General features: G+C 48.7%; 1 protein-coding gene across 8 annotated transcripts; it reads left to right on the plus strand.

Moving 5' to 3' along the window:
* On the plus strand, positions 1 to 25,116 carry LOC116997366 (mitochondrial uncoupling protein 3-like). Of its 8 annotated transcripts, none has more exons than XR_004418178.1 (17): positions 1 to 87; positions 603 to 680; positions 1,333 to 1,416; positions 2,284 to 2,416; positions 3,071 to 3,135; positions 4,279 to 4,379; positions 5,045 to 5,159; positions 5,932 to 6,227; positions 6,843 to 6,947; positions 15,060 to 15,198; positions 15,544 to 15,815; positions 15,982 to 16,083; positions 16,160 to 16,340; positions 20,300 to 20,436; positions 21,037 to 21,159; positions 21,438 to 21,552; positions 23,127 to 25,116. XR_004418178.1 is itself a non-coding variant. In XM_033061962.1 (17 exons), exons 6-17 carry the CDS (start codon positions 4,333 to 4,335, stop codon positions 20,305 to 20,307), a joined length of 1,503 nt encoding a protein of 500 aa, XP_032917853.1. In that variant the 5' UTR covers positions 1 to 87; positions 603 to 680; positions 1,333 to 1,416; positions 2,284 to 2,416; positions 3,071 to 3,135; positions 4,279 to 4,332; the 3' UTR covers positions 20,308 to 20,393. The 8 variants fall into 8 exon arrangements, 6 of the variants coding, with proteins under 6 accessions (XP_032917853.1, XP_032917882.1, XP_032917899.1 ...); XM_033061962.1 differs by lacking the exons at positions 21,037 to 21,159; positions 21,438 to 21,552; positions 23,127 to 25,116 and adding exons at positions 16,957 to 17,054; positions 18,239 to 18,319; positions 19,081 to 19,251 and having other exon boundaries at positions 15,544 to 15,703; positions 20,300 to 20,393; XR_004418177.1 differs by having other exon boundaries at positions 21,438 to 25,116.
* The last annotated feature ends 227 nt before the right edge of the window (positions 25,117 to 25,343 follow it).

Here is a 25,343-nt window from a genome sequence, read left to right on the forward strand (position 1 = left end):
GGGATGAGACGGGAGCATCGCTCGGAGCGCTGTGCGAACCCAACCCAGGGGCTGCTCCCGGTGCTGCGCGGAGCCCGAGGTGCTCAGGTGGGACCTGGGGTCGGTTCTGGGTTTTGTCGGTGTCCGCCGGGGGTTCCCAGCGCTGCCGCTCCCGCTCCGGCCGCAGCGGGGGTGGGTCTCCGGGCACGATCCCTCTCCTGCCGCAGGGAGCCGGGGCTCTGCCGGTAGCTGTGCCGAGAGAACGGCGGCGGGATCTCCTCGTGCAGATGCTTTATCTCTGCTGGAACCACTCGGGACTCCGTGACCGCCGTGCCGGCCCTGGAGCCCCGAATCCCGGCGCTCCCATCCCGCGGCACCGCCGGCACCCCGCGGGTGGGCAGAGCCCCAGCGGGAGCAGCGCCGGGCTCCCCTTCCCCGGGCCCGTACCCCTGTGGAACGAGCGGGGCTGGAGCACGGCAGGAGACGGGCACGGTTCCGCTCGGGCTGCTTCTCCAACACCTGCCAGGGGAGAGGCTCCCCCTACTTTGCAACCTAAAAAAGCTCTGCAATGGCAAAACCTCATTTGTTGAAATTCAACTGAGAATTTTCCTCTTTACTTCCAGATCGCAGGATATACTAAAGATACACTGGGGTTGAGGGGAATCCTAAATCTGAGTCTCAAGTCCGTAGGTTTCCTGCAGGTGAGTATTGCCAGGCCAAAACAATGGCAACTGCTGAGGCTGCTTTTGTGGCCCAAAGCTGCACGGCGGCCAGCAATGTTCCTTGGTGTTTCTGTGTGTCCCAGCTGGCTGGCAGTGTGGGGCAGGAGGAGGCCAGGAGTCCCTGGAAGGCAACAGCACCTCTTGTGCTTTGGCTCTGTGGTGTCCTGCCTGTGCCAAGCGTGTCCCAGGGATGGACACGGGGCTGCCCAGGCAGCGCTGGCACAGACACGGCTCAAGGGCTGCCCGTGGCTCCTGGGCCAGGGGCTGCTCTGAATGGGCACCTTTGTTTCTGCAGCAAATTCTCATATTTAAATTAAATCCTTTTGTGGTGCTGCCCTGGACAAAAGTGCTTCCTGCACGCTGATGAAGGCTTTGTCTGCTCCATATCGACGTGTAATGAAGTGCTGTCTTCTCGCTAATGGGAGCCATCGGAGGTGATGGGTCCTTTGGCAGGTATTTTATCGATTATCTCTTTCTGTCTGTGGTGGAGATCACCGGGCTAGGTCTGTTGATATGCTAATTACGGTCGTTGTCTATGGCCCCGGGTGCTTGGTGTTTAAGAGACTCTTTTTATTTTATTTTATTTCATACAATCCTTTTATATAAACACGAATTATAACATATATCACAGGTGGGGTGAAGTTTTGTGTGGATGAAAGTGGGAGTTTTTCAGGGAGCCAGCTGGAAGTGCAGAAGGGATGGAAAGGTTTTGCAGGTGGGTCCCACTGGAGGTGTGCTGGAGGCAGGGATGTGCACCCCTTTCCTGAGGGAAAAGAACTTGCAGAGGCCACTGCTGAGGCTCTGAAAAGAACTGAGCTTCTGCAGGGAGAGTTGTTCTCCTGCGGGCACAGGGGCCGCGCCTTGGAACGGGCTGGGAGCACCTCCAGCCCTGCCTTCTCCTGCTTGGAAACAGCACCTGGAGCCCGAGCTATGGGGGTTAAACCAGCTGAATTCCAGGCAACTCTGTCAAGAGTCCCCAGGGACATGGGTGGGGCTGGGGGATGAGGGTTTTAAACAGCAAATTCTTTGGAATATTCACCTGCACCTGTTGATGCTGCTAAGTTTCCTTGGAAGCTCTACTGGTTTCTGGCACAGCTGCATGGGAATATCCACACTCCATGAGGCACTGTGAAGTTATGGCAGTGGGAATAGAACAGGGAATTTGGGGCTATGGGATAATTCATGGGAACCAGCAAAGCTGACAGGGAACCCCAAATCTGGACGCTGCACAGAGAACAATCTGTGTGCTGCCCAGGTGACAGAGTAGCTCAAACACTGGAATATTTCTATGCTTGGGGTCACTGGACATGGATTTTATTCCTAGCTTTAACTGACTTCTTAGATGATCTTGGGCAAATGGTTTTTCTATTTCTCCCTTTAATATTCCAGTTTCTGTTCAGTAAAGGGTTTGTATAATATTTGCTTCCATTGCAAATATAACATGCTATCAGCTCCACCAGTGAGAAGGGTGTTTTCTAGATGGTGCATTTCTTTGCTAATTATGTGGTTTTGATTGCTGAACTGCCTTCAGGTGTTGCTGTTATTAATGTAGAAATCTGTATTTAATTCTGTATCATTTCAGGAAGTCCCTTGGCAGAACGTGAAGTAGCAGCCCCCAGTAGCTGTGTGCCACTTGCTGGTGCAGATGCTCCAGTAACCACTCCAGTGACAGAAAATACAGACTCACCAGTCTGGGACTTCCAGCAGCAAGCAAGGTGAGAGATGGGGATTCACACAGACACTCCCTGGGTCTGACAGCCAGCCCAGGTGTGAAAAGGATGTGTGGCTTGGGGGTTTTTAGCCCAGACCTGCATATCTGAGCTTAAATTAAAACAGATAGATTGACTGCTTTGAGGGACCTCAGCAGATCAAGTCATACATGGCAGTATGCAGGAATTAACCTGTGTGATCCAATCTTGTCTCCTCCAGTGTTTCTAATATCTGAATCCCTTCAGACACTTAAAAACTCTTCTACGTTCAACACTTCATTTTTCCTTTTCCAATTTTTTTTCCAGGAATGAACTTCAAACATTACAGCTCTGAACCATAACCCTAGTTCTTTGCTGTCGCTTTGTTACTGAGTCATGAAGTAAATTGTATTTCTGTTCCTTCATAGTTTTTGGTCCTATCTTTTAAAAGTACAGCAAGAGTGAGGAGAGGGAAATACTTCTTGAATAAGCAGAAGCCCAGACTGTGTAGAGATGTGTTATGCTTTGAGGCTCAGTAGTTTTGGGGTTTGTTTTGTTCCTACCCCCATCAATACAGAAAGAAAAGGATTTCTCTGGGTAGATAAAATGGTGATGAAACTTCAGAAGCATTTTACTGCTCTTTCCTGCTTTGCATAAAGCAAAGGGTTTTGTTCTTAACAGATTATCCAAAGGGCTTCTCCTGGATCCAGAACAAACCTTAGTCTTCAAAGTGTGGCATAAAGCAGGTAAAGTTTGTAGTGCAGTATTAAGAGGACTGTGTTTTCTTCATCCCCTTTCTTAGATTGCTTACATTTCATGCAAGGCAAATAAATTCTGTTAAGTGAATTGAAGAGTAGAATTGTAATGCCATTTTTTGCGTTGTGCTAGAAGAATGCTGGAGGTGCATACCTATTGATTTCCTGCCCCTTGGCATCCTCCTTTTCCCCATTAGTTCATCTTCCAAGATTTGGTTCATCCATATCCTCCCTGGTTTTATTTTGACAGTGCTTTGGAGGTTGGGTTTTCCTGCTGAAGGAAATCCCTAACTGCTTCCTTCACGTGCTCTTTGTTGTTGCTGCAGTTGGTTGAAGTGTGGCCAGGCAGTTGTAGCCAAATACTTTTATTTCTTTTTACATATTGAAGTTCAGCTGTCTGTGTATCCAGAGTGCTGTGTGCACAGTGGTTCTCCTGGCAATCCCTGTCCCTGCCCTGGGCTTTCACTGTCCTGCAGGGACATTTTTAGCTAAACATAACTGAGGTATTCCAAATAATATTCCCCTGTTGGACAGGATTGTCCTGGACCTCGGGCCCACTTCCAAGCCCTATTTCAAGGCTGTGTTTCAGCATTCCTGAAAAGGATTCCTGTCAGTGTATATGTGCTCTGTATCCTGTATGTCGTTGCTTCATGGGTGTTCAGCAGTTTTGTAGGAGGCTATTCTGTGCATTTGGATGTCTGGGAGCATGGCAGAGCTGTATTTGCTGCTTGGGGTGACAGCTGGTGCTCAAAAACATACAGTAGATTCAACTTTTAGTTGGTTAGGAGACATCTAATTTGTCAGGAATCTGTTTTTCTGGGATATTTGCTATTTTTTCTGGGTTTTTCTGTATTCTTCCAGGTCTGCTGGGGTGTGTTATAGACATGTAATGCAACCCTTACCCTTCTTTCCATCACTTTATTCTTTGATAGTATGGGGGGCGTTAACAAAAGTGTCTGAAATGAAAGTGTTGTCAAATGCTACTTTGGCTCAGTGCTGCGAAATCATTTGAATATTTAAAGCTATTTAGAAAGCCTGAGGTTTTGTTAGATCAGCAGGATAACATCGTAATTTCTCTTATTTTCTTGCTGTGAAAGACTCACATGCAGTATTCCTTTTTCCTTTCCATCCTAGGTGAAGGTCAGCTTTCCAGCATGTCCCACTAATTCTGCAAACTTGTCCAAGCAGATGTTGAATTCCTTGTCGAAGGAAGTCAGTGTTCCCACTCTGGAGTGGTAAGTCCACAGGCTGACAACCTTTCTGATTATTCTCAGGTCTCAGAAAGACCTCTCTAAAGCAAATTGACTCTACTGGAAAAATGGTACACTCTGTCAAATGTGTCCACTGTGTGTGGGCTTAAAAATTCGTGGGCATTCCCTTTCCCAGTGAGAAGGGGGTGCAGGAGGTAGCAATCCTGGGACAGATTCCTTTTGACACAGCCTAGATGTTCTTTCCCTTGTCATTGATGCTTCCTGATTTGTTTCATTTGCACCCTTATAAATTAGGATTTAAATGATGCCATTGTTAAAACAGGCAGGGTCTTTCCCCAGGCCCTGCTAAGAATAAGGGTTATGTTTGTATCTGGTTTTGTTTTTGTAAGTTTAAATTAGCATAAATCCCCTTGATTTTACCTTAATTTCTGTCCATGAGCAGTGAATGACAGCTGGTGAAACGCTGTGGTGTTGCACATTACAGGAGTAAGGCTGTCAGACAGTCTTTGATCTTTTATTTGTGTGTTTACATGTTGTTGACTAAAATGATCCAACCTAAACCCAACTGCCACAGGCTTGTTTTCCCCCTCTTACCAAATTTCTTACCACTGCTTGCAGAAAAAACTTGACCTGGGTGAGGTTCAAAGATACTTCAGTGAGAAGCTGACCAGGTCTTTCCCTGACTTCAGCACATCCATACCAAGCCATGAGGAGTGTGAGAGTGACCCTCAGGGCTCGATGAGCAGAGAAGTGGATCCCAAAGGCTGCCATCTTCTGGAAAAATCCAGTCAGTTGGTGTCTCAGGTCAGCAGCCTAATCAATGGCGAGTTGTTGCTGTGAGGAGCAAAATGACAAGGAAATCAAATCCCTGCTGATGCTTTTAGAATAACTTACCAGACTAGAGAATATACTGGAGCCCAGAGCTTCAGTTCCTGCCAGTTGGAAAGTTATTCCCTGCTTTTTCTGCCCATGGCTTCTTACAGGGTAGCAGCACTTCCAGGAGATGGAGTTGAAGGGCACATCCCTATTAGCCAGAATTTGCCATTCTTTTGTCGCCTTGATCTTCCCTTTTTTCCACCCTCCCCTCTTTATTCTCCAAGGTTTTGTTCTTTTTATTTCCCTTCTCATCCTTAACAATTGTTTTTACTGCTCTTTTACGTGTCTTCCTCTACAATCTGTTCCAGACTCCTTCTTTCCCAAATGTCCCCCACCGTTCTCTTGGAGCAGGACTTGCCTCAAAATTGTTGCCCACTTTACCTAATACTGGTGAACTCAGTTCTCAGAGGATGCAAGCAGTTAACAACATCTGCTCACTGGGAAGCAAAAATAAGGGATTGTGACTTTTTAAAGAATTTGTAACCTTTCCCATTAACTTCATCCTTAATGCTTCTGGTTTTTCCTCAGCATTTCTGTTCTTCTGGCCTTGTCAGTGGGAAACAGAGCAGAACATGCTCACATCAGCAGTGTTTGCAGAGCTGTGCATGTTTAGCTCCCAACCATCATTACAACTAGGACTTTCTGCCAAACCCCCTAATAAATCAGATTTAAGCTGAATTGTTGCTCTGTGCATTTACAGAGCACTGAACCCATCAAGAGAAGTGTAGAGATCCATGCAGGCTCTGAGGAGCTGCTGCCATTCCCAGGAGACAGGGCTTTGACCAGTGGAAAAACCGCTGAGAGAGAGGAGGAGGAAAATGCTGAGGTTGTAAATGGAGATCATCAAAGCAAAGAAGGAAGTGGTTCTGATGAGAACTGTGTTGGGAGTGTATCAGCACAAGCTGGCTCAGAAAGAAACTGTGAGAGCTTCCCTGATGACAGCAGTGAAGACCCAGTGGAAGGCTCAGATAGCTCCATCAAACCAAAAATCCCTTTGTATCCTTTATTCTTAAACACTCCATGCATTTGATGATTCTTCTGCTTAGTTAGAGTCTCCCTGGCCTCAGGACAGGGAAATTGTCTATGTGAAACTCTTCCCTGGGAAATGAATCCAGACCTGGTGGTCTGGGAAGGTGTTGGAGGACCCCATTACACTGTTTCACAGTGGTGATGACTTTCCTAAAACTTGTAGCCAATAAATTTTGTGATTTGTGAGAGTCACTTCATTTTGGGTAGTTCTGATATGTCTTCTTGCATTTTCTCTCCGTGTTTTTTTTTCCCCCCATGTGTTAAAGCTCTTGTGTTTCTACTGCATTAAAAAACATTCTTTATTTTGCTTTTAAAATACTTCCTAATGTTTCTTGCACAAGTTACGAATCTTGGATTAAGTGTTGGAATTTTTGCAGGATGAAGTCCTCTACAAATTTGTGAGGTATTGTTTTAAACAAGTTGGTGTCCCAGGTGAGAGAACCAAGTGTTAGAACAATGGAATATTGATTAAAACAAATGAAATTTGTTATTTGGGACCTGTTAACAGTGAGGCTTTTTCCCCATCTGGATCTCCGTGCAGCTGCGTACTGCCAAAGGTTGTTCCTTAACAGCTCTGCTCAGATCTGATCCTGTTGTTGTTCCCAACTTCTTCCTTCCACCCCAGGAGATGGAAGCCTCCATGAGACTGCTCAGCACTTCCTCTCATCCCTCTGCATCTCCAGAGGGGTAAGTATGGGATGTCCTCTCCTTTATTGTCCAATTTAGTCCACTCCTTAAAACAGGAACAGAACTTCTCCCTTCCTTTGCCTGCCAGCACTGAACTTAAATGTGATGGCTTTCAAATTGTGTCAGGGGGATCTTCCCAATAGCTCTTCTCTCCATGAGGATGGTTTTTAACACCCATGCCTGCATTGTCTGTGATCCTCATGCCTTTACATCACCCAGTTGTTCAGTGTGCTCAGGAAATGCTGCTCATCAGGGTCAGTGGAAGTCGCAGGTTGTCATCCACACTTTGTGCTTTAATGTGAGGTGACATGCCTAATTCTGAGGAGCTCTAACTTGTAATTATGGCTTCAATTCATCTCTTTTAGATCAAGATAAAATGGAGGGGGCTCCTGGAGAGGTATCTTGTAATGGTTCTGTGACCCAGGGAGTAGCAGAATAACGTGAGTGATTGCTCCTCCTGCACCAAAGCTGTGGATTGCTGACAATTCGTTTTGTTTTCTGGTCATGAAGATTTATTTACTGTGAGAGGTTTGTTGCTCAGTTGTTTCAACACCTACATATTTATTTTCAGTTCATAAAGAGAATTAAAAAGAGAGTGACTTTTTACACAGGCAGATAGTGATGGGATAAGGGGACACAGTTTTAAACTAAAAGAGGGGAGATTTAGTTTGGATATTGGGAAGAAATTCTTCCCTGTGAGGGTGGGGAGGCCCTGGCACAGAGTTGCCCAGAGAAGCTGTGGCTGCTCCATCCCTGGAAATGTTCCAAGCCAAGCTGGATGGGGCTTGGAGCCCCCTGGTCTAGTGGAAGGTGTCCCTTCCCATGGAAGGAGTTGAAATGAAATAAGCTTTAAGGTCCCTTCCCACCCAAACCATTCTGGAATTCCATCATTCTTTTCCAGCCCCAGCTCTGCTGTGGGTGTGCAGCAGCTGGGCTGTTTGTTTACTACTCCCAGATAAGGTGATGCCCTTGTTCCTCTCCATGTGACCTACGAAACAAGCACTTCCAGGAGCATTTGTGTCACTGGGAACAGCTTGTCTGATGAATCAAAACAGACTCAGACAGGCTCTGATAGCTCTGAAGTCACGGACACCTGTGGTGTAATACTAATACCAGCTTTTCTTGAATCCCCTCTGTGCAGCTCTGAGCTGAGTGGCTGGAACTACCGCCCTGTAAGTTATTACAAATTAGGTAAAATGTTAGCAATGAGCTATGTGAATATTTTGCTCTTAAAGTCCCTAATTTGAGGATTAGCTGTCGTTAATTCTTTGCTGCAGCGCTTGCAGCGTGTGCTGAGACAGGCTTCCGTTGTGCCTTGTGCATCAAATTCTCTTTGAAGAACCAGTTTTTCACTGCTACCAATACATAGAGTCGGAAAAAATGCTTCCTCATAGTTTTGCTTTTAATTGGGACATCAACTTCTAAATCTGGACTTGGTTTGGTTCTGCACAGGTCAGCAAACACCAAGTGTGACAGCAAGGCTGAAATCTGAGCTGTCCTCGGAACACCACAGCCCTCACTCACTTAGCAGCTGGCAGCCATCTCTCCTGGCCTTCCTAGTGCTCCTGCCTCCTCTCCCTGGCTTGTCTGACTCCCTGCTTTCCCCATCTTCCTTCCTGGAATGACAAAGCAGTGCTGAGGTGTGGAGCTGGGCAGTCACAGCAAAGGAGCTGGCAGCATTTGAGACAAAAGTGTTGTCCCGGCTCATGGGGCCCTGAGGAGGTGCTGCAGCAGCTCAGGCTCAGCATGGATGCTGTGAGCACCTTCCAGGGATCAGAGTTTTGTAGGGCCTCACAAAACCTCTTTTGTTTTTCACTTATTTTCTCCATTGCATCAAACTAACACTTCCCGTTCTTGAGGTCCTTCCCAGCTCTTGTCTTCCACTCTGCTCACCTGCTCTGAGTGTGGCCTTGAGGATAAGTTTGAAAAATCAGAGTTTAATAAACTTTTCCATAAAATGCCAGAATCCCAGAAAGGTTTGTGTGGTCAAAAACCTCAAAGCTTCTCTTGTTCCACCCCCTGCCATGGGCGGGGATGCCTTCCACCATCCCAGGCTGCTCCAAGCCCTGTCCAGCCTGGCCTTGGACACTTCCAGTGATCCAGGGGCAGCTACAGCTGGTCTGGGCACCTCCCCACCCTCACAGGGAATTTCTTCCCAATATCCCATCTAACCCTGTCCTCTGACAGTGGGAAGCTGTTCCCCCTTGTCCTGGCACTCCAGGCCCTTGGCTAAAGTCTCTCTCTAAATACTGGGATATTTCACCCCCCCCCCCCCCCCCCCCCCCCACCTCTGGGAATATTCCAAAAGAATAAGAAACTTCTGTGGAGACCAGTTTTATGCAGAATAATTCATATTTCTGTATACATAGAGTTGCCTTCAGTGTGAATTAGAAACAACACAGCCTTGGGCAGATTCACAATAGCAGGCTTTATATGTTCCAAAAATGCTGATGGCAGCAATTGCCAAAACATTCTTGGTTGTGTTGTTTCTTCTGGTCTGCTGGATCTTCCTGATTTCCTGCCTGGAAAGCAGGAGAAGGTGCAAGGCCAGTGCCAGGGTAGGCTGTAGCCTGCTAACACGGATCTGTTTGCCCTCCATCCCTGTGTGCAAACAAAACTGCCAGCAAACTTGCTGAGCCACAGGGCTGAAACCTTCTCTGCCTCCAAGGCTGGAATTCTTTGACCTTGGAAGAAGCCATGTCCTCTCATGACATCCTCATGAATCTGCTTTAATCCAGCCCCTGGCACACAGGCACTGAGTAATCCTCGGCTGGTGTCAGTGTCCCTGCCATTCCTGTAAAAAGAAGAGTGAAGTGTGATCCTTGGTGCTCGAGTCCCCTTTCCTCTTGCATCTTCCCCGTGGAACATGTGTGCTTCCTGGCTGAGCACCAGGCACTCAGAGTCTGAGAGACAGAGAGGGAGAAGCCTGGGATGGGCACTGACCAGAGCCTGTTCCTGGGGTGGGGAGTGGTGTAAACACGACTTTTCAGATGTGTGCTCTGGAAACTATGGAGGAGGATAAAACTGGCACTCAGAAGGTGCCTCTGAGATGGATCAAAGGAAGGTTTGATGTCCAAAAAAGAGCAAGGGAGCTGGGGAAGGGTCTGGAGCACCAGGAACAGCTGAGGGAGCTGGGAAAGGGGCTCAGCCTGGAGAACAGGAGGCTCAGGAGAGACCTTCTGGCTCTGCACAACTCTGACAGGAGGGATGGGCCCTACTCCCAGGGACAGGATGGCCACAATTTGTGCCAGGGGAGGTTTAGGTTGGATATTAGGGAACATTTCTTCCTCCAAAAGGTTGCCCAGCCCTGGCACAGCTGCCCAGGGCAGTGGTGAGTCCCCCATCCCTGCAGGGATTTCAAGCTGTGTGGATGTGGCACTTGAGGACATGTGATAGTGGTGGCCTTGGCAGTGCTGGGGGAACAGTTGGTCCATGATCCTATGTGTCCTCTCCAACCTCAGTAATTCCACGGTTCTGTGATTCTGGTCGTCTGTCTGAGCTGGGAGTGCTAATGGTGCTTTTAAACCTTGCTCAGTTTGAGTCCCACCTGTACATGTAAAATAGCAGCAAGAACTGGTGTTACACCTTTCCCACAGCTGGAGGTTCATTTTTAGGAAGGTCATTAGGATAAATACACACCTGTGAGCACCACTTCACCCTGCACTTTGGGCAATGGTAGGAAAATGGGAGGAGCTGTATTTTAGCTGGTCATCACTGAAACAACATGCCAGTGGTGTGTTTTCCAAGCACACCTGGTTTCCTGACTTTGGGAGCAAACAGACTGCTCTCCTTTGCCTCATTGACATCAAATAGCACCAGGCACCTCCTCTTGTGTTTCGGCTTTGGAATACAGAGCATTTTAGGGGAATTAGATGTCAGGAAGGAATTATTGACAGTGAGGGAGGTGAGGCCCTGGCACAGGGTGCTCAGAGCAGCTGTGGCTGCTCCTGGATCCCTGGCAGTGTTGAAAACCAGGTTGGACAGGGCTTGGAACAGCCTGGGATAATGGAAGGTGCCCCTGCCCATGGCAGGGGGTGGGACTGGATGGGCTCTAAGGCCCTTTCCACCCAAACCATTCTGGAGTTCTGTTCCTTACATTGAAAATGGCAGGTGCTGGCTCTCCATCCCTGGCTGTGCAGGACATGTGGCACATGGGAAAGGGGAGCTGTGGGAGGCAGGAAATGTGGCTTCATGCACCTTTGAAATAGGGTTAATTGTCAGATTGGAATTTCCTAGAGAGAGGCTTCCAGATGCTGTGCAGAACTCAGGGATCAGTCACTGCCCCTCTCCAGCCACTCCTGACCTTTCAGCTGCTGTCCTGGTCTCTGGACAGCCCTGTCCAAGGGAAGCACTTTGCCCAGCGAGCAGCTCTCTCTGCTGGTTTTTAATCTTTTAATCTTCCACTGTGGCCAGGTCTGCATTTATCTCTCTTGGCTCCTTACATTTTGGTTTAGGAAGTTTCTCCTGGAAAATTGTTTAGAAGAAAGAAGAACAAAGCAAAGATTTTCCTAATTATCCATGTCTGTTATTTCAGTCTGATAGGCAGGAAGTGTTTTAAAATATTTTGCCTGCAGGCTGCTACCTGAGCCTGTGATGCACAGGTTACCAAACACGAGGACTCACTTATTCCTAGAAAAGCCATTTCCCTCTCCCAACAGTGCATATCAAATTGCACCAAAACAGGGTCCTGGTGCTGTTTCTCTTGGGAGGGAGCTGGGCACTTCAGGAGACCTTTCCCAGGACTCAGAGAAGCAGCCCAGGGATGTAGGTGAAAGGCCAGACTGGCGGATCAGTTTTCCAAAAGACCTTCCTGGCCCCGCAGCTTCCCTCCCCTAATGGCTCCTGGAGCAGGATCGCTTCTCCCAGTGCTTCACAGGCACAGCCAGCTCTGAACTAGCTGGGGAGAAATGTGTTTGTGTGCTGAAATTACTCTTTTTCTAGTGCTGCTGGGAACATTGGGGACAAAGCCAGGCTGTGGGAGGCTGCTGGCAAAGCAAGGAGGAGATGACTCTGTATAAACCAGGGCTTTTCCTCTCATGGGCTGCTGCTTTGGGGTCCCTGCAGGCAGCTGAGCCTGGACCATCCCATTTCTCATGGAATCACAGTCATGGTTTGGGTTGGGAGGGACCTTAAAGCTTATCCAGCCCCAACCCTTGCCGTGGCTTCCCCTAGACCAGATTGTTCTAAACTGCATCCAGCCTGGCCTTGGGCACTTCCAGGGATTCAGGGGCAGCCACAGCTTCTCTGGGCACCCTGTGCCAGGGCCTTACCACCCTCATAGGGAAGAACTTCTTCCCAATATCTGATTTAAATCTCTCCTCTTTTAGTTTAAGCCCATGCCCTGTCCTGTCAGCAGTCTGAAGATTTGTTGTGATAGAGCATTGCCTCTGCCCTGTGAGGAGACTTGGTCTTCAGGGTACTGCAAATTATTAAGTAAAATAATAATGGAAAGCCAAAATGCAGTCAGGTCCCAGTGACTAGACCACTGTCATTCCTTTGGCTGAGGGTGGATGCTCACAAGTTCAGAGGTCACACACCAGAGCTCCTTTCTGGGCTTCAGATCATTCTCTTTCTCACTGGGGTGTTTTTTTCTGTGTGTCTAACCTGTCACCCTCTGCACAGCCCTGTGGTTTGCCTTGACATGAAACGAAGCACAGGGCAGAGCTCTCACACCTGGTCACTCCTGCTCTGGGGAGAGAAGGGAGCCGTGCCTGGAGGAATCCCCTTCCGAAGAGCAAACCGTCCCAGGCCCAGCCCCGAGCTCTCAGAAGAATCACCAGGATCTTCTCTGCTCAGCTCTCCAAGAGGGAATAGTGCTGGCCAGAGGCCGTGCCCAGCAGAGCTTCCTAAGCCATGGCCAGATGTGTGGCAAAGGCTGAGCCCTCCAGCAAAGGGGAGGTGGAAGCCACAGCTTCCAGGCTCTGTTTTTAGTTGGCCTGATTGGTCACTTGCAGTGCCCTGTTTAGAAGGGCTTAAAGCCTGTGGTCAGCCACAGGGAGCTGTGTCTTGTAGGGGCAGGTCCCCAATGAGACTGTGGGTAACCCACAGCCTGTTAAGTAGTCCAGGCTTAGGATTTATTCCTGTGAAATGGCTCTTTCAAAAATAGTTGGTGGGCAGCTCAATTCTCTGTTTCCACAGGTGCCCACAGTGCTTGTGTGTACACAGGCCAAGGGCACTCTGAAATCTGGTGGGTGTACAAAAAAGGGTGACTAGAAAGATGACACTTGTATATTTAAATTATTTTGGTACACCTTTCAGAGAACAGACTTTGATGACAACAGAGCTCAGTTATTTTTGTACTGCTGTCTCCAGAATTTGTTTCAATAAAATTCCTCTGTTTTCTAGTCAGCCTGGGCACTGTGCTTATGCCAGGGCATGAACCTTTCCTTAACAGGGGACAGGAGTCTCTCCCACATGAGCTTCCAAGTCAGAGGAATGCTGCTGGAAGCTGGGGTGGCCAGGAGCCCATGGAAAGATCACTGCTTTGCCAAGGAATTGACTATCACCGTGCAGCAGGGGTGAGTCACTTCCAATCTGAGCTGCTTTTCAAACCCAGCATGGAATTCAGGATTTAAGCAGCCAAAGGATCAGCATCTCATTTTTCTCCCACTTCTGCAGTGTTGTTTCCCCAGGGGACACCCTGAATGCGTAATTCACTGCTGGAACAGCTTGCCCTGTGTCTGTGGCCCCTTTCCCTGCCCTTGCTGGGTCGGGATGGCAGGTCAGGCACCCTGTGTCCCCTGGAAGGACAGGAGTGACGTGCAGGCTGCTTTCTGCTGGTGGCATCCCCAAAAAAGACTCGGGCAGGATGCCAGCTGGGCTGGGATCAGTGTTGCTGAGGAGGTCACAGCACTGGCCCCTGAGCTGTGTCTTGGGCACAAGGTGAACAGCGTCTTCCTTTCAGGTGTAGGTCAGCACTGGAGCCGGGCAGGAAAACAAGGCAGGAGCCAGCTGGAGAGGAGTGTTGGTGCCAGGCAGCTTTGTCTGGAGCTCGAGGGCTGGAGCAAAGGTGACTTCAGGGTGTCAGGAGCACTGGAAGTCGCTCTTGTGCAAGGTGAGCTCGGGTGTGAGTGTGGAGGCTCGCAGCTCATCCTGCGGGACCTTTCTGCATGTGGGCCTGACGAGCACCAAGGGGTAAACACACTGAGCTTTTTAAAAATGGGGGAAAGGGGCCTTGCTTCCCTCCACCTTGTCTTCCAGCCTCTTGTCCTGAGCCCAGTCCATCCCAGCAGCCTCAGACCCAGTGTCTGGCCATACACGTCACGGGTTTGAGGGTGGATTTCACTCCCAGCTGCTCATCCAGCCCCTGCTCCTCCTGAGCTTGGGGAACATGTTCCACCATGCAGAGCAAACCTGCTGGGAGCTTGGCAGCTGTGTGGGGTGGATTGTGGCTCTGTGTCGGACAAAGGGATCCAATCTGCCCTGCACAAAGGGCTCAGTGCTGCACTGCCTCCAAAGCACGTGCTTGTAAAGCCTTTGGGCGAGGGTTTTCTGCATCTCATCCTCCCCAGAGTGGGTTTAGGGTGAAAGCCAGTGTTCCTCCCAGCGCAATGCCGGGGGTCTGGGCAGGACCCCCTCCCCATGCCTGAGCCCCGTGAGCGGGGCAGAGGGCTGAAATAGCCACCTCATCACGGGTGCCAGGTGAGCCAGTCCTGTCAGCTGAAATGCCACTGGGGCAACCCTGTTTTCCTGTCACCCGATCCCTGGCTGCTGGAATGTCCTGGCTGCTATATAAGGCCGGGGCCAGGGAGAGGGCTCTGAGGGCACTGCCTGTGCAAGCAGGAGTGGAGCACTGTGCCGAGGTCCCTCCGGATAGGCCACGGAGGGACAGGGCTCCGGGCAGGTCACTGGGGGAGATGATCTCAGGGAGCAGGCCCCGTTATGGCTGGGGTGGGATAGGGAAGGGTGGGCATTGCTGAGCCCATGCTGAGCAAGCCCTGTGCCTCAGTTTCCCTGGGACAGAGGGGAGGAGACAGGGCAGGACATGGTTGTTGGGACTGACCAAAGCCATCGAGAGCCACCCTGGCACGTCATCACCTCCGTCGCTGAACAGGACACCCATGTGAAGCCCTGTGCTGATGCACCCTCCACAAACTCCTCCTCTCCTTCCAGCCCCTCTGCCACCATGGTGGGTCTGAAGCCCCCCGAGGTGCCCCCGACGGCCACCATGAAGTTCATCAGCGCGGGGATGGCCGGCTGCATCACTGACCTGTGCACCTTTCCCCTGGACACCGCCAAAGTGCGGCTGCAGGTACGATCCGCCGGGTCCCCAGGGCCCCGAGGGAGCACCTGGTGACTGCCACAGGGCTGGTGGCACCTGGGGAGGAACAAGAGGTGGGGTGATGCACTTGGCACCCCACAGATCCAGGGCGAGGTGAGGATCCCCCGGACCATCAGCTCCGTGGAGTACCGGGGTGTTGTGGGGACGCTGAGCACCATGGTGAGGACAGAGGGAGCTCGCAGCCTCTACTGAGGGCTGGCGGCCGGGCTGCAGCGCCAGATGGGCTTCTCCTCCATCCGCATCGGGCTCTACGACTCTGTGAAGCAGCTGTACACCCCCAAGGGTGCTGAGAGTGAGTGTTCCTGTGCACCGCAGGCCGCTCACCTCAGGGTCCCTGCAGGGCTGGGGGTCCCTGCAGGGCCAGGGGTCCCGACACCCGCCCTCTCCAGGCACAGGCGTGGGCACGCGGCTCCTGGCTGGCTGCACCACGGGGGCTGTGGCCGTGGCCTGTGCGCAGCCCACCGACGTGGTCAAGGTGCGGTTCCAGGCCAGCGCGGCCCTGTCGGACAGCGCGCCCCGCTACAGCAGCGCTGGGGACGCCTACCGCACCATCGCCAGGGAGGAGGGGATCCGCGGGCTCTGGAGAGGTGGGACTGGACAGCGACGGGCACGGAAAGGGACGGGGTGGGAATAGCAGTGGAAATGGTGATGAGGAAGGGAACAAGGATGGGCACAGCAGGGCTGGGTCACCTGCCCAGGATGCTGCAGGAGGGGCTGTGAGCAGATTCCCAATGCCTCCTCCCTTCTGCCCAGGGACGCCGCCCAACATCGCCCGCAATGCCGTCATCAACTGCGGGGAGCTCGTCACCTACGACCTCATCAAGGACGCGCTGCTGCGGGCACAGCTCATGGCAGGTGAGCACACGGGGACGTGGCCAGGTGCCATCCCCGTCCCTGCCACATCCAACCCCCAGCTCCTCCCCACCTTTAGACAACGTCCCGTGCCACTTCGTGGCCGCCTTTGGCGCCGGGTTCTGTGCCACAGTGGTGGCATCGCCGGTGGACGTGGTGAAGACGCGGTACATGAACACCAGCCCCGGGCAGTACAGCAACGTCCTGAGCTGCCTCCTGGCCCTGCTCACGCAGGATGGCCCCGCCGGCCTCTACAAGGGGTGAGTTGAGCACCTGCAAACAGATCCCAAACATCCCAACCCCCATGCGGGACTTTGGGGATGTCCCAGCACTCCCACTTCAGCGCTGCTTTTGCTGACACAGCTTCGTCCCGTCCTTCCTGCGGCTGGGCTCCTGGAACGTGGTGATGTTTGTGTCATACGAGCAGCTGCAGCGTGCCATGGCGCTGGCACGGCCGGGCCTGGCCTGAGCCCCTCGGCGCCTCTCGCCCGCCCAGCCAGGCTCAGCATCAATCACGTTAATTCATCAATTATATTAATTGCCAAAGCGCCAGGGAGCAGCGGAGCCAAACACTCGGGGGGGGACCGGAGAGACAGAAGGAGAATAGATGTTGTTTGAGGAGAAATGTGGGGAGAACAGAGGCTTTCCATGAACAGTTTTAAGGGATGAAGGAGAAATTGTTTGCTGGCTTTCCAGCCAGGAAGAACAGCACTTCCCAAGGGCAGTGGTGTGGGCAGATGGGACCAAGCTGAGGGCCAGGGCATTCCCATTGTTCTTCCCATTATTCCCATTCCTTTCTGGTGCTTTCAATAAACCACCCCTGTGGGGTCTGGCCACAGCGTGGCTCAGGGTTTCTTTAACTTTTTGGGTGTTTAGGGCCATTGTCCTAGCTCTACGTGTGACACCAGTCAAGCTGACATTCTCTATCACTTTTGGTGCACCGAACAACTTCCCATTGATCTCTAATTATTCAGGTCTGTCACAATCACTGCTGGGGTGTTATATAGCTAGTATAAATATGAGATATAAATAATAGAAAAAATATGAAAATATAAAAATATCAATATATTTGTCGAAATATAACATATTAACAAATACGAGTAATAAATTTCTATGAAATACATACTATATAAATAATGCAAATAGCATAATATATAAGGAATACATATAAAAATGAGAATAGAAATATAAAGATAGAGTTGAAATGTTTTATTGGTGTTATTTGGTTAGAGGCAGAGATGTTTTTAGTTTTGGTCGGCCGTTTTGGGGGCATTCATTTGGGAGGATTTTTGGAAGCGATTATTCAATTCGTGGCTTTTTTTGCCTCCTCTGCCCCACAAGCCTGGGCTGAGCTGGGCGGCAGTGTCGCCGCCGTGTGGACACAGCGCGGTACTGCAGCCACCCCCGGGCCGGTGCCCTCTCAGTGTCGCCGCCGTGTGGACACAGCGCGGTACTGCAGCCACCCCCAGGCCGGTGCCCTCTCAGTCTCGCCGCCGTGTGGACACAGCGCGGTACTGCAGCCATTGCTGAGGCGGTGCCGCCCTGGGTGATTGGGCGGTGACCAAGGGGGACGGCGGGGTCGCTCCGGGGCTGCCGAGCGCGGGGAGTGGGCGAGGGGCGGGAGAGAGCGGGGCGGTGTCTGTCAATGGAGGGCAGAGGGGGACGGGGAGTTGGGGCTGCAAAGGGACGGCGTGGCTGAGAAGGATGACAGCGCAGGTGGGGGGCGTGGTTTACGGCGGAGGCGCCTTTTTCTGCTACTGTTGGGGACAGAATTGAATGGGAGAAGACATTTATTTGCCTTTTAAACCGAGGTGACCGCTCCCTGTTGCCTCAGGGGTTTACTGGAAGGAAACTCCAGCTTTTCCAGCATTTAAAAGGTTTAAATCCAGTTGTGCCGCTGCATTTGACGGCGCTTCTGCCCGGCCCTTCTGCAATCTAGATGCCAAATTGCAGTGAACTTTTCCCCATCAGTGTCTCCTCTAGAGCAGGAACCTGCTCTACAGACAAAATCCTGCAGAAGTGATAAGGAAGTTGTCGTCTTGCAAGCTACCCTGCCCAGCTTGCACCCACTTCTAGCACACGGTCCTTCTTAGTAACGTATGGTTCCCCTACACTCGCCAGCCAGTGCACTTAGCTTTGTCTGCACCTTTCCTGACAGATCCTGCTGGAGCTGGTGACAAACCCCTAGCCCTACATGGACAAGGCAGCAGACCTGTTTCAGAAAGCCAGCATGGTCCAGGTGGCTGTGTTTAAACAGGACTCTGATAGCATCCAGCATCTCTGTCTCTCACATTAACAGTGTGTGGTAACCCATCACCAACAGAATTTCATGACCTGGGGCTACATTTTCTAGCCCTAATCAGCAAACTGGGGATGGATAACTCTAGAAATCCTGTTGAGTGAGGGCCCTCCAGGATTCAGCCCTCCACATGTACTTGGTATCAGAAGTAGAAGGTGGAATTTCTAAGTTTCTGCTTTTCCCCTGAAAGTAATTTCTGATGTGGCTGTGCCACTTCAACAGTATTTGAAATCTCTCTTCATGCTCTTGCAGCAGCATTTTTGAACTAAAATGGAAATTTAGCGCTTCTGCCTGGGACTGTTGACAGAATCATGGAATCCCAGGATGGTTTGGGTGGAAAGGCTCCTTAAAAGCTCAGCCACTTCCACCCCTGCCATGAACAGGGACACCTTTCAGTAGCTGGGCTGCTCCAAGCCCCAGGGTCCAACCTGGCTTTGGACACCTGCAGGGATCCAGGAGCAGCCACAGCTTCTCTGTGCTGGACAGCAGCATTGAAAGGCAGAGTGAAGGTTCAGCCATGATTTTTGTGTTGCACTTACCATTGTATTGTGTGACAAATGTGGCTTTCATCCTTTTTTTATTTTTTTTTTTTTTTGAGAAATTACAAAGACGCCTTATATTCCTGGAGTGTTGCATTCTACCTCTGTTGTTTTTCCTGTAAGTCTGGATCCTCTGCTTAGCATTTTTTCTTCACTTATTAGATGTCCTGGATATGGTGGATGTCCTGATTGAGAGCAGTGATGGCTTTGATGAAGCAATTGGGTTCTCTTTAAGTGAAGACATGATTATCCAAACATTTCCCTTCAGTGCTGTTGTCCCTGCTGCCTTAGAAGCCAGGAATATACTGTTGCTTCAGTCTGAAAATGGAACAGGTACAGTTTTTATTGGGATGTTGTGTCATTTCTACCAGTGGGGTGAAAGGGGCATCATTTTTACCCATTTTTAATAATCCATGGTGTTTCCTGCTCAAGAGAGGCACTGAGGCTCTGTAGGTGCTTCTGCCCTTTTTCCCTGATCCTAAAGAGAAGAGACACTGTCCCTGCATGCACCATCTGGGTCTGGAAGTAGCTGGCTTCTGTAACAGTGTTTTTAGGCCAGTGTGGAGATCAGGAGAGGAAGGTGGTTTCCATGGCTGTGGGCAGCTCAGGCTGAGATCAGGGAGAAAGCACTGTGCTGTTAAGTAGGAAGTGGATGCATTTTCCAAAGGAAGCTTCTTCAGAAATAAAGCTCTGGTGGCAAGTATTGCCAAGTTCTGCCACCTCCTTCAGGAAAGCATTGGAGTCACAGGGGCATCAGCTGGGCTTGGAGCAGGATTTGCCAAGCCCACAGAACCTCACCAAGTCCTCTGTGTGTATTTGGTGGTCAAGTAGCACCTGGGGTGGACTGAAAACCCCCAGTTCTGAAAGAGAATTCTGTTTAACTTGTACACATTAACTGGGGTGTGTGCCCCTCAGTACAAATCGCTTGTTCTCTGAGGTGGTGCTTGGCAGGGGTCTGCACACTTGTGCTCCTGGAGCTTCACCCTGGGTTCAGCACAGAGCTCATCTCAAAACACGGATGGCTAAAGAGATTTTTGTTTCATAGTCATCATTCTTTTTCTGTTATGCTTTTTTTCACTTGAAACAGTTTAAAAATCATGAGGAGGTAAGCGAATAACCTACTGTGCCACTTGATTCTGTGTTTAGCACTTTGCTAAAGAGAGCCTATGAGAGAGGAAGCAATACCCTGCTGGAAGCTGGTGTTCAGACCAAATTGAGAGACTTGGCTTCCTGGCTCCCACCTGACCAGCTTTTGTTGGCACTAAAGCACATATTGTTATACCTGGAATTCACAGTGGAGAACTTCAGAGCAAAGGGGAGGAAAGGGGAAAGGTTTCAGAAAGCATTTCTGTGGTCTAATTAATAATTTCTGATTTCCCAGGGAGATGAACACAAACTCACAGCCATTCAGGCCTGGCAGTTCCCTGCAGCGAGAGTTCACACGGGAGACAGCCTTCTGAAAAGGGAAATGACCTTGGCAGAAGAGCAGCTGTGAAGGGAAGCAGAACAAAAACACAGGTAAGCACAAACACCAAGTGCAGTGGTACTTCTCTGTCCTGCGTGCACCTCCTGCCTCTGCCTGCTGTGAAGGCTTGGTGCTGCAGCTCACGGAGTGCATTGCAGTGTTTGTGGGGTTTCATGTTTTCCGTGCTCAGGCCCTCTCAACAACTCCCCTCCTTTACTGGACACATGCCTGCAGTGGGACCAGAGTCCCTCTTACCCTGGAGGAATTCTCTGCTCCTCTGGAGAGGGGCTGAAGCCCAGGGGTTACGAGCAAAGGAGAACAACCGAGGCACGGGCATTCTGTCCTTGATGCATGCAGCAACACCTGTTCTCCAAGTTCCCAGCACTGATGAATGTAAACAAGAAATGCCTGCTCCTTCACTTCTCTAGCTCTCCCCCCACACTTCCCCTGCTCTTAGCCTTGGTGTGCCAATGTCCTGCTTCCTTTTAATGTCTGAAATAATTAGGAATGAAAATGCTGGGAAAAGGACACTCTGAATAGGTGTCACCTGCCATGGATAAAACCCCATAGTGAGCAGTCAGAAAAAAAGTGTGGAAGCTGGGATCCTTGGACTTGTGCAGTGGACTTAATTTTCTTTTCCTCCTCTCTTTCAGGACAGGAAAAAGCATCACACTCCTCCCATCTTTGCCAAAAGCTGTGGTGTTTGAGCAGCCAAAGCCAGGAGGCTTCAGCACCAGGGCTCTGCGCTGTGGCTCCTGGTCCTGTCTGGCTGTGGGGTCAGTGAGCGGGATGCAGGGCTCCTCTTTTCCTTCCTGCTGAGATTAACTGCCTAGGGAATCTGGGATCTGGGTGAAACTGAAAACCTTACCCTCTGTCCCCCATAAGTTCTCCCAGTTTTTCCCAGCTAGGAGCTGCATGGAAGGGAAACAGGGGAAATGAACTCAGGGAACAGGGAAAGGCAGAAAGAGCAGATGTACCAGCAAAGGGCAAGAAAGGGGAAAGGTTTCAGAAAGCATTTCTGTGGTCTAATTAATAATATTTTCTGATTCCCTAGGGAGAAGAACACCAACTCACAGCAATTCAGGCCTGACAGTCCCCTGCAGTGAGAGGTCAACACACATCCACAGAGGCAAGTCCAGCATCTGAAAGAAAACAAACCAAAGGATAAGGTGATTTCTTGTGCTTCCAAGTTATTTCAAGTTCTTAAAGCCCAAGCAACATTTGCTCTCGATTTTGCTTGGCTGAATCATGCGCAGTGGGCACAGGTCAAGGCATTCATGTAGCTGTAAGCCCAGGGTAATTTAGAGGCGACACAAGAAGTGTTTGTGTAGGAACATGTGAGGGGATGTCAAGGGGAGTGAGGTCTTCCTGGCTCCCTTAAGAGGCTTTTTACTATCAGCAAAAGAGCAAATTGTGTCTTGATGTGCAGAGGCGTTCCTTTAGAGGCACTGCTGTTATGGGATGAACATCATTAAGTTCAAGGGTAATGGTAATAGGATGAGGCAAAGAACTGGGAAAACTGGCAGAAATGGAATATATCAGGCCCCACAATGGCATGCAAACAAAAGACACAAGAGAAATCCTGCCTAGTTTTTTATCTTGTCTGGCCTTGCTTTCTTTGCCAAGTTACAAGGTCTCTGTACCTAATTGTGGGTCAAGGTCTTCCCCTTCCCCAGGAAAGAACTGGGCTGTGCAGTCCTTGGGTCACAGCACTTCCGTATTTGCCTCTTGTTGTTTGACCCTTCCCACCCTTGAATATCTGAGGGCAGGGAGCTCCACTTTGTGTCTGTGCCAAAAAAAACCTTGGGAGTGATAAAATATGATCAATTCAACAGGAAAAACACCACAACAAATTCAAAATACCCCAATCCCCCCGCAAAAACCAAAACAAAAACCATCCAAACCAGCTGAATTTCATGCATGATCGGATAAAGAATGCTTGGATGCAGCATCAAAACCTTGATGTCAACCAATTAATGCAGTTCCTTAGCTAAGAATTGCATTTGGAGAAAGTAGAGGGTGAACAGCGTTTGTAAGACATTGAGAAGTTTAAATGGTTCTTAGAAAAAGCAAGCAGATAAATACCACTGATGCCTCAATAAAATCAGCAATTTTAAGGTGTAAATAAGGCCTGAATAAGGTTGGCAATTATAAGGTATAACACAATAATATAAAATAAAGTATTAACAAACCCCTTTGCCTTACTGCATACAATTCAGCTAACTTCTTTGCATGTATTATAAAAGAAAATAAAAATTGTTTTAACTCTGGTGATGTGAAGTGTTAAAACACTTCAAAACCATGCTTTGTGTATGAAAATGGTAATTCCAGTCCTGTCCTAAACAATGGGATTGAAAACCATCTCAGAAAATCGGTTTTTGTGGTATTGCCAGGCCCTCTTTGCAGACCAACAATATGTTTATATTCTAGAGTTAGGACAAGATTGAGATAAGAGCCCATTTTCAGTTATTTCTTCTAACAGAAGTGATAGGTTTTGCAATTTGCCAGTTGCTGAAATGCTTTGTATGAAGATCAAAAAGAAATGTTTCCTTTGTGTGAGAGCACAAATATTTCTGTGTAATATTTGGGGCTTTTTTCTTATGTCAAATGATATTTTTTTAAAATTGCATTTCTAGAACTCTCTTCTGAATGAACCAATATCTGTTGTATTTTTTTAATGTTTCTAAAATGCAAGACAATCCAGCTGTTATGCTGGCTCTGTGTTTGCCCTCTGTTTATGCAGTGTGGAGGACCATCCATCATCTGCCCTGGACTTCAGAATGATGACATCTGGACTTCATCCTCACAATGCTGTAGCACTGACACTTCAAACAAACTCAGAAAATGATAAAAAAAAAAGGGCACAACTTACAACCATTCCACAAGCATAATATCTGTGTGCAAACAAAAGGCTAAATTTGGCTGGAAATAATTAAAGTTTTGGGGTTTCTTTTTTTTGGTCTTGCTTTGGGTTTTTCCCCCCCTCTTCCTGGCTTTAACTTCTTGAACTTTTAAGTTAAGGTAGCTTGAAGGCATGAAATTACAGATGGTGCTCACTCATCCTAAAATTGAAAACTTCCTCTTTCCAAAGGTAATTGTTTCCAGTTGATACTTGCCACTTGAAGGAGGTAAGTCAATCATTTCTAGAAGGAAAACAGCTCTTATATTCCCGAGAAGGAAAACTCCCTGAAAAGATCTGTGTCCTCAGAAAAGGGACTGCATCTTCTTTCCTTCATCTATAATCTAATTTCAGGTGTCAAATCCACACACAGAAACTTTGGCAGAAACAGGTAAAAGTAGCAAGAGTTCCTTGATATTTATAGACTATGAATGCAAAAACATAACTGGGAAAAGCAGATAATATATTTGAAAATATTCAGTATTTCAAAACTTACTTAACAAAGGCTGGCCTTGGAGATCTAGAGCCTGTAGCCTTTCTGAAATGTGGAGTTTCAACAGCAGATCATGGAACAACTGCAGGAGTATGCAAAGACAGTAGGCCATTTACAGTGTGCTTGGTTATGTTTCTGACCCACATTGAAAAGAAATCCTGGATAACACTATCTATTTAAATAAACATCGTTACAGTCAGAAATATCAATTAGGTTCTTTCAATGACTTCTGATAAGCTTCTTGAGGGCATGCTGGCTGGTAAGGATGTTCTCATTATTTAGCAGCTGCAGACTGGGAGTAGGAATCTTTGGTTTTTGTCTTTACTGCTCAGCACAGATGCAAGCCCAGACCTTAGAGGGAAATGAACTGTGCCTCTTCTCACTGGGTTTAATAAATATATGCAGACAGTAAAGGCCTGCCAAGGTTTAGGAATCCTGCATTTATTTCAGGTCTGAAGAATATCTCCTTCAGGGTTACAAATTCCTTTCCCTCTGAACATTCTCCTTCACAGTTTCCTCTCACTGCCTTTTTCTCCCAACTCTTCTCTCCTTATCCCAGGCTTGTATTGTCCCTGTTTGCCCTCTTGGAAAAAAACAAACAAATAACTGACAGCTTCAATTTGTGTCTTTCAAACACAAGTTTGACAGCTTTTATTTGTGACTTTGAGTTGTTTCTCAGCTGTTTCTGTCTTCTGACAAGCAGAAAAACTGCCCTGAGTGCATACTTGCAAGTGATACAAGCAGTTTTGCATGCAAGTTCTCAGAAAATTTTCTGTGGCTGAGATTTGAATACCAAGACTTAAATCTGATGCTTAATTTGAATCATCCCAGTGAGCTGGACTCAATCAATAGCTGCCTTTGCTTTATTCAGGAACAAACACACTCCAGGTTCTTCCTGTTCCTGTAAAAACAAGGTTATTTCCTCCTGTCTGTTTGCACCTCGATTTACTTCAGCTGAATCTGATAAGGGATTTTAGGACATGTGAAATTAGCAGCAGCTACCTAAAATTTGTATTCTCTCAGGGAAACCAGGTCCTTGTATGTCCCGTTAATGACTCAATTTTTTTTCAAGGCAAGCAAGGAGGAATGAGACCCAAAGTACATCTTTGCAAAATTATTATAAAATGTTCAAGGGAAGGCATAAGAGCTGTAATTCTAATAAAAGAGAGGGGGGAAAGGGGAAAAAAAGGAAATAATAGAAAAGGGACTACAGAACCTGCTCCAGTAACGGGAGAGAAGGACTTCACACACTAAACCTCCAGGTTCTGTGAACCTGGGGTTCCTGAGGTATTACAGGATCTGTCTCAATGCCTGATTTAATAAAACTCAACTGAAAAACTCCTTGTGCTTTTCTGTACTCCTGTTTTGGAACTGAAGAAGGGTTTGCAGGCTGGAAAGCTTGTCCATGTTTTTTTTCTCTTGCTGTGCCACTGCTCTAGGAAAAGCTGTTATCTCCTGCAAATCTTCCTCCTCAAAAAACAAACAAACAAACAAACAAAAGTAAGTGTTAAAGAAGTACACATAGCTGTAGTATATCTTAACAATATAATTTAAATCGTTCTTTTAAT

This window comes from Catharus ustulatus, chromosome 1, assembly GCF_009819885.2.
Source record: "Catharus ustulatus isolate bCatUst1 chromosome 1, bCatUst1.pri.v2, whole genome shotgun sequence".
In the NCBI taxonomy this organism is placed as follows: Eukaryota; Metazoa; Chordata; class Aves; order Passeriformes; family Turdidae; genus Catharus; species Catharus ustulatus.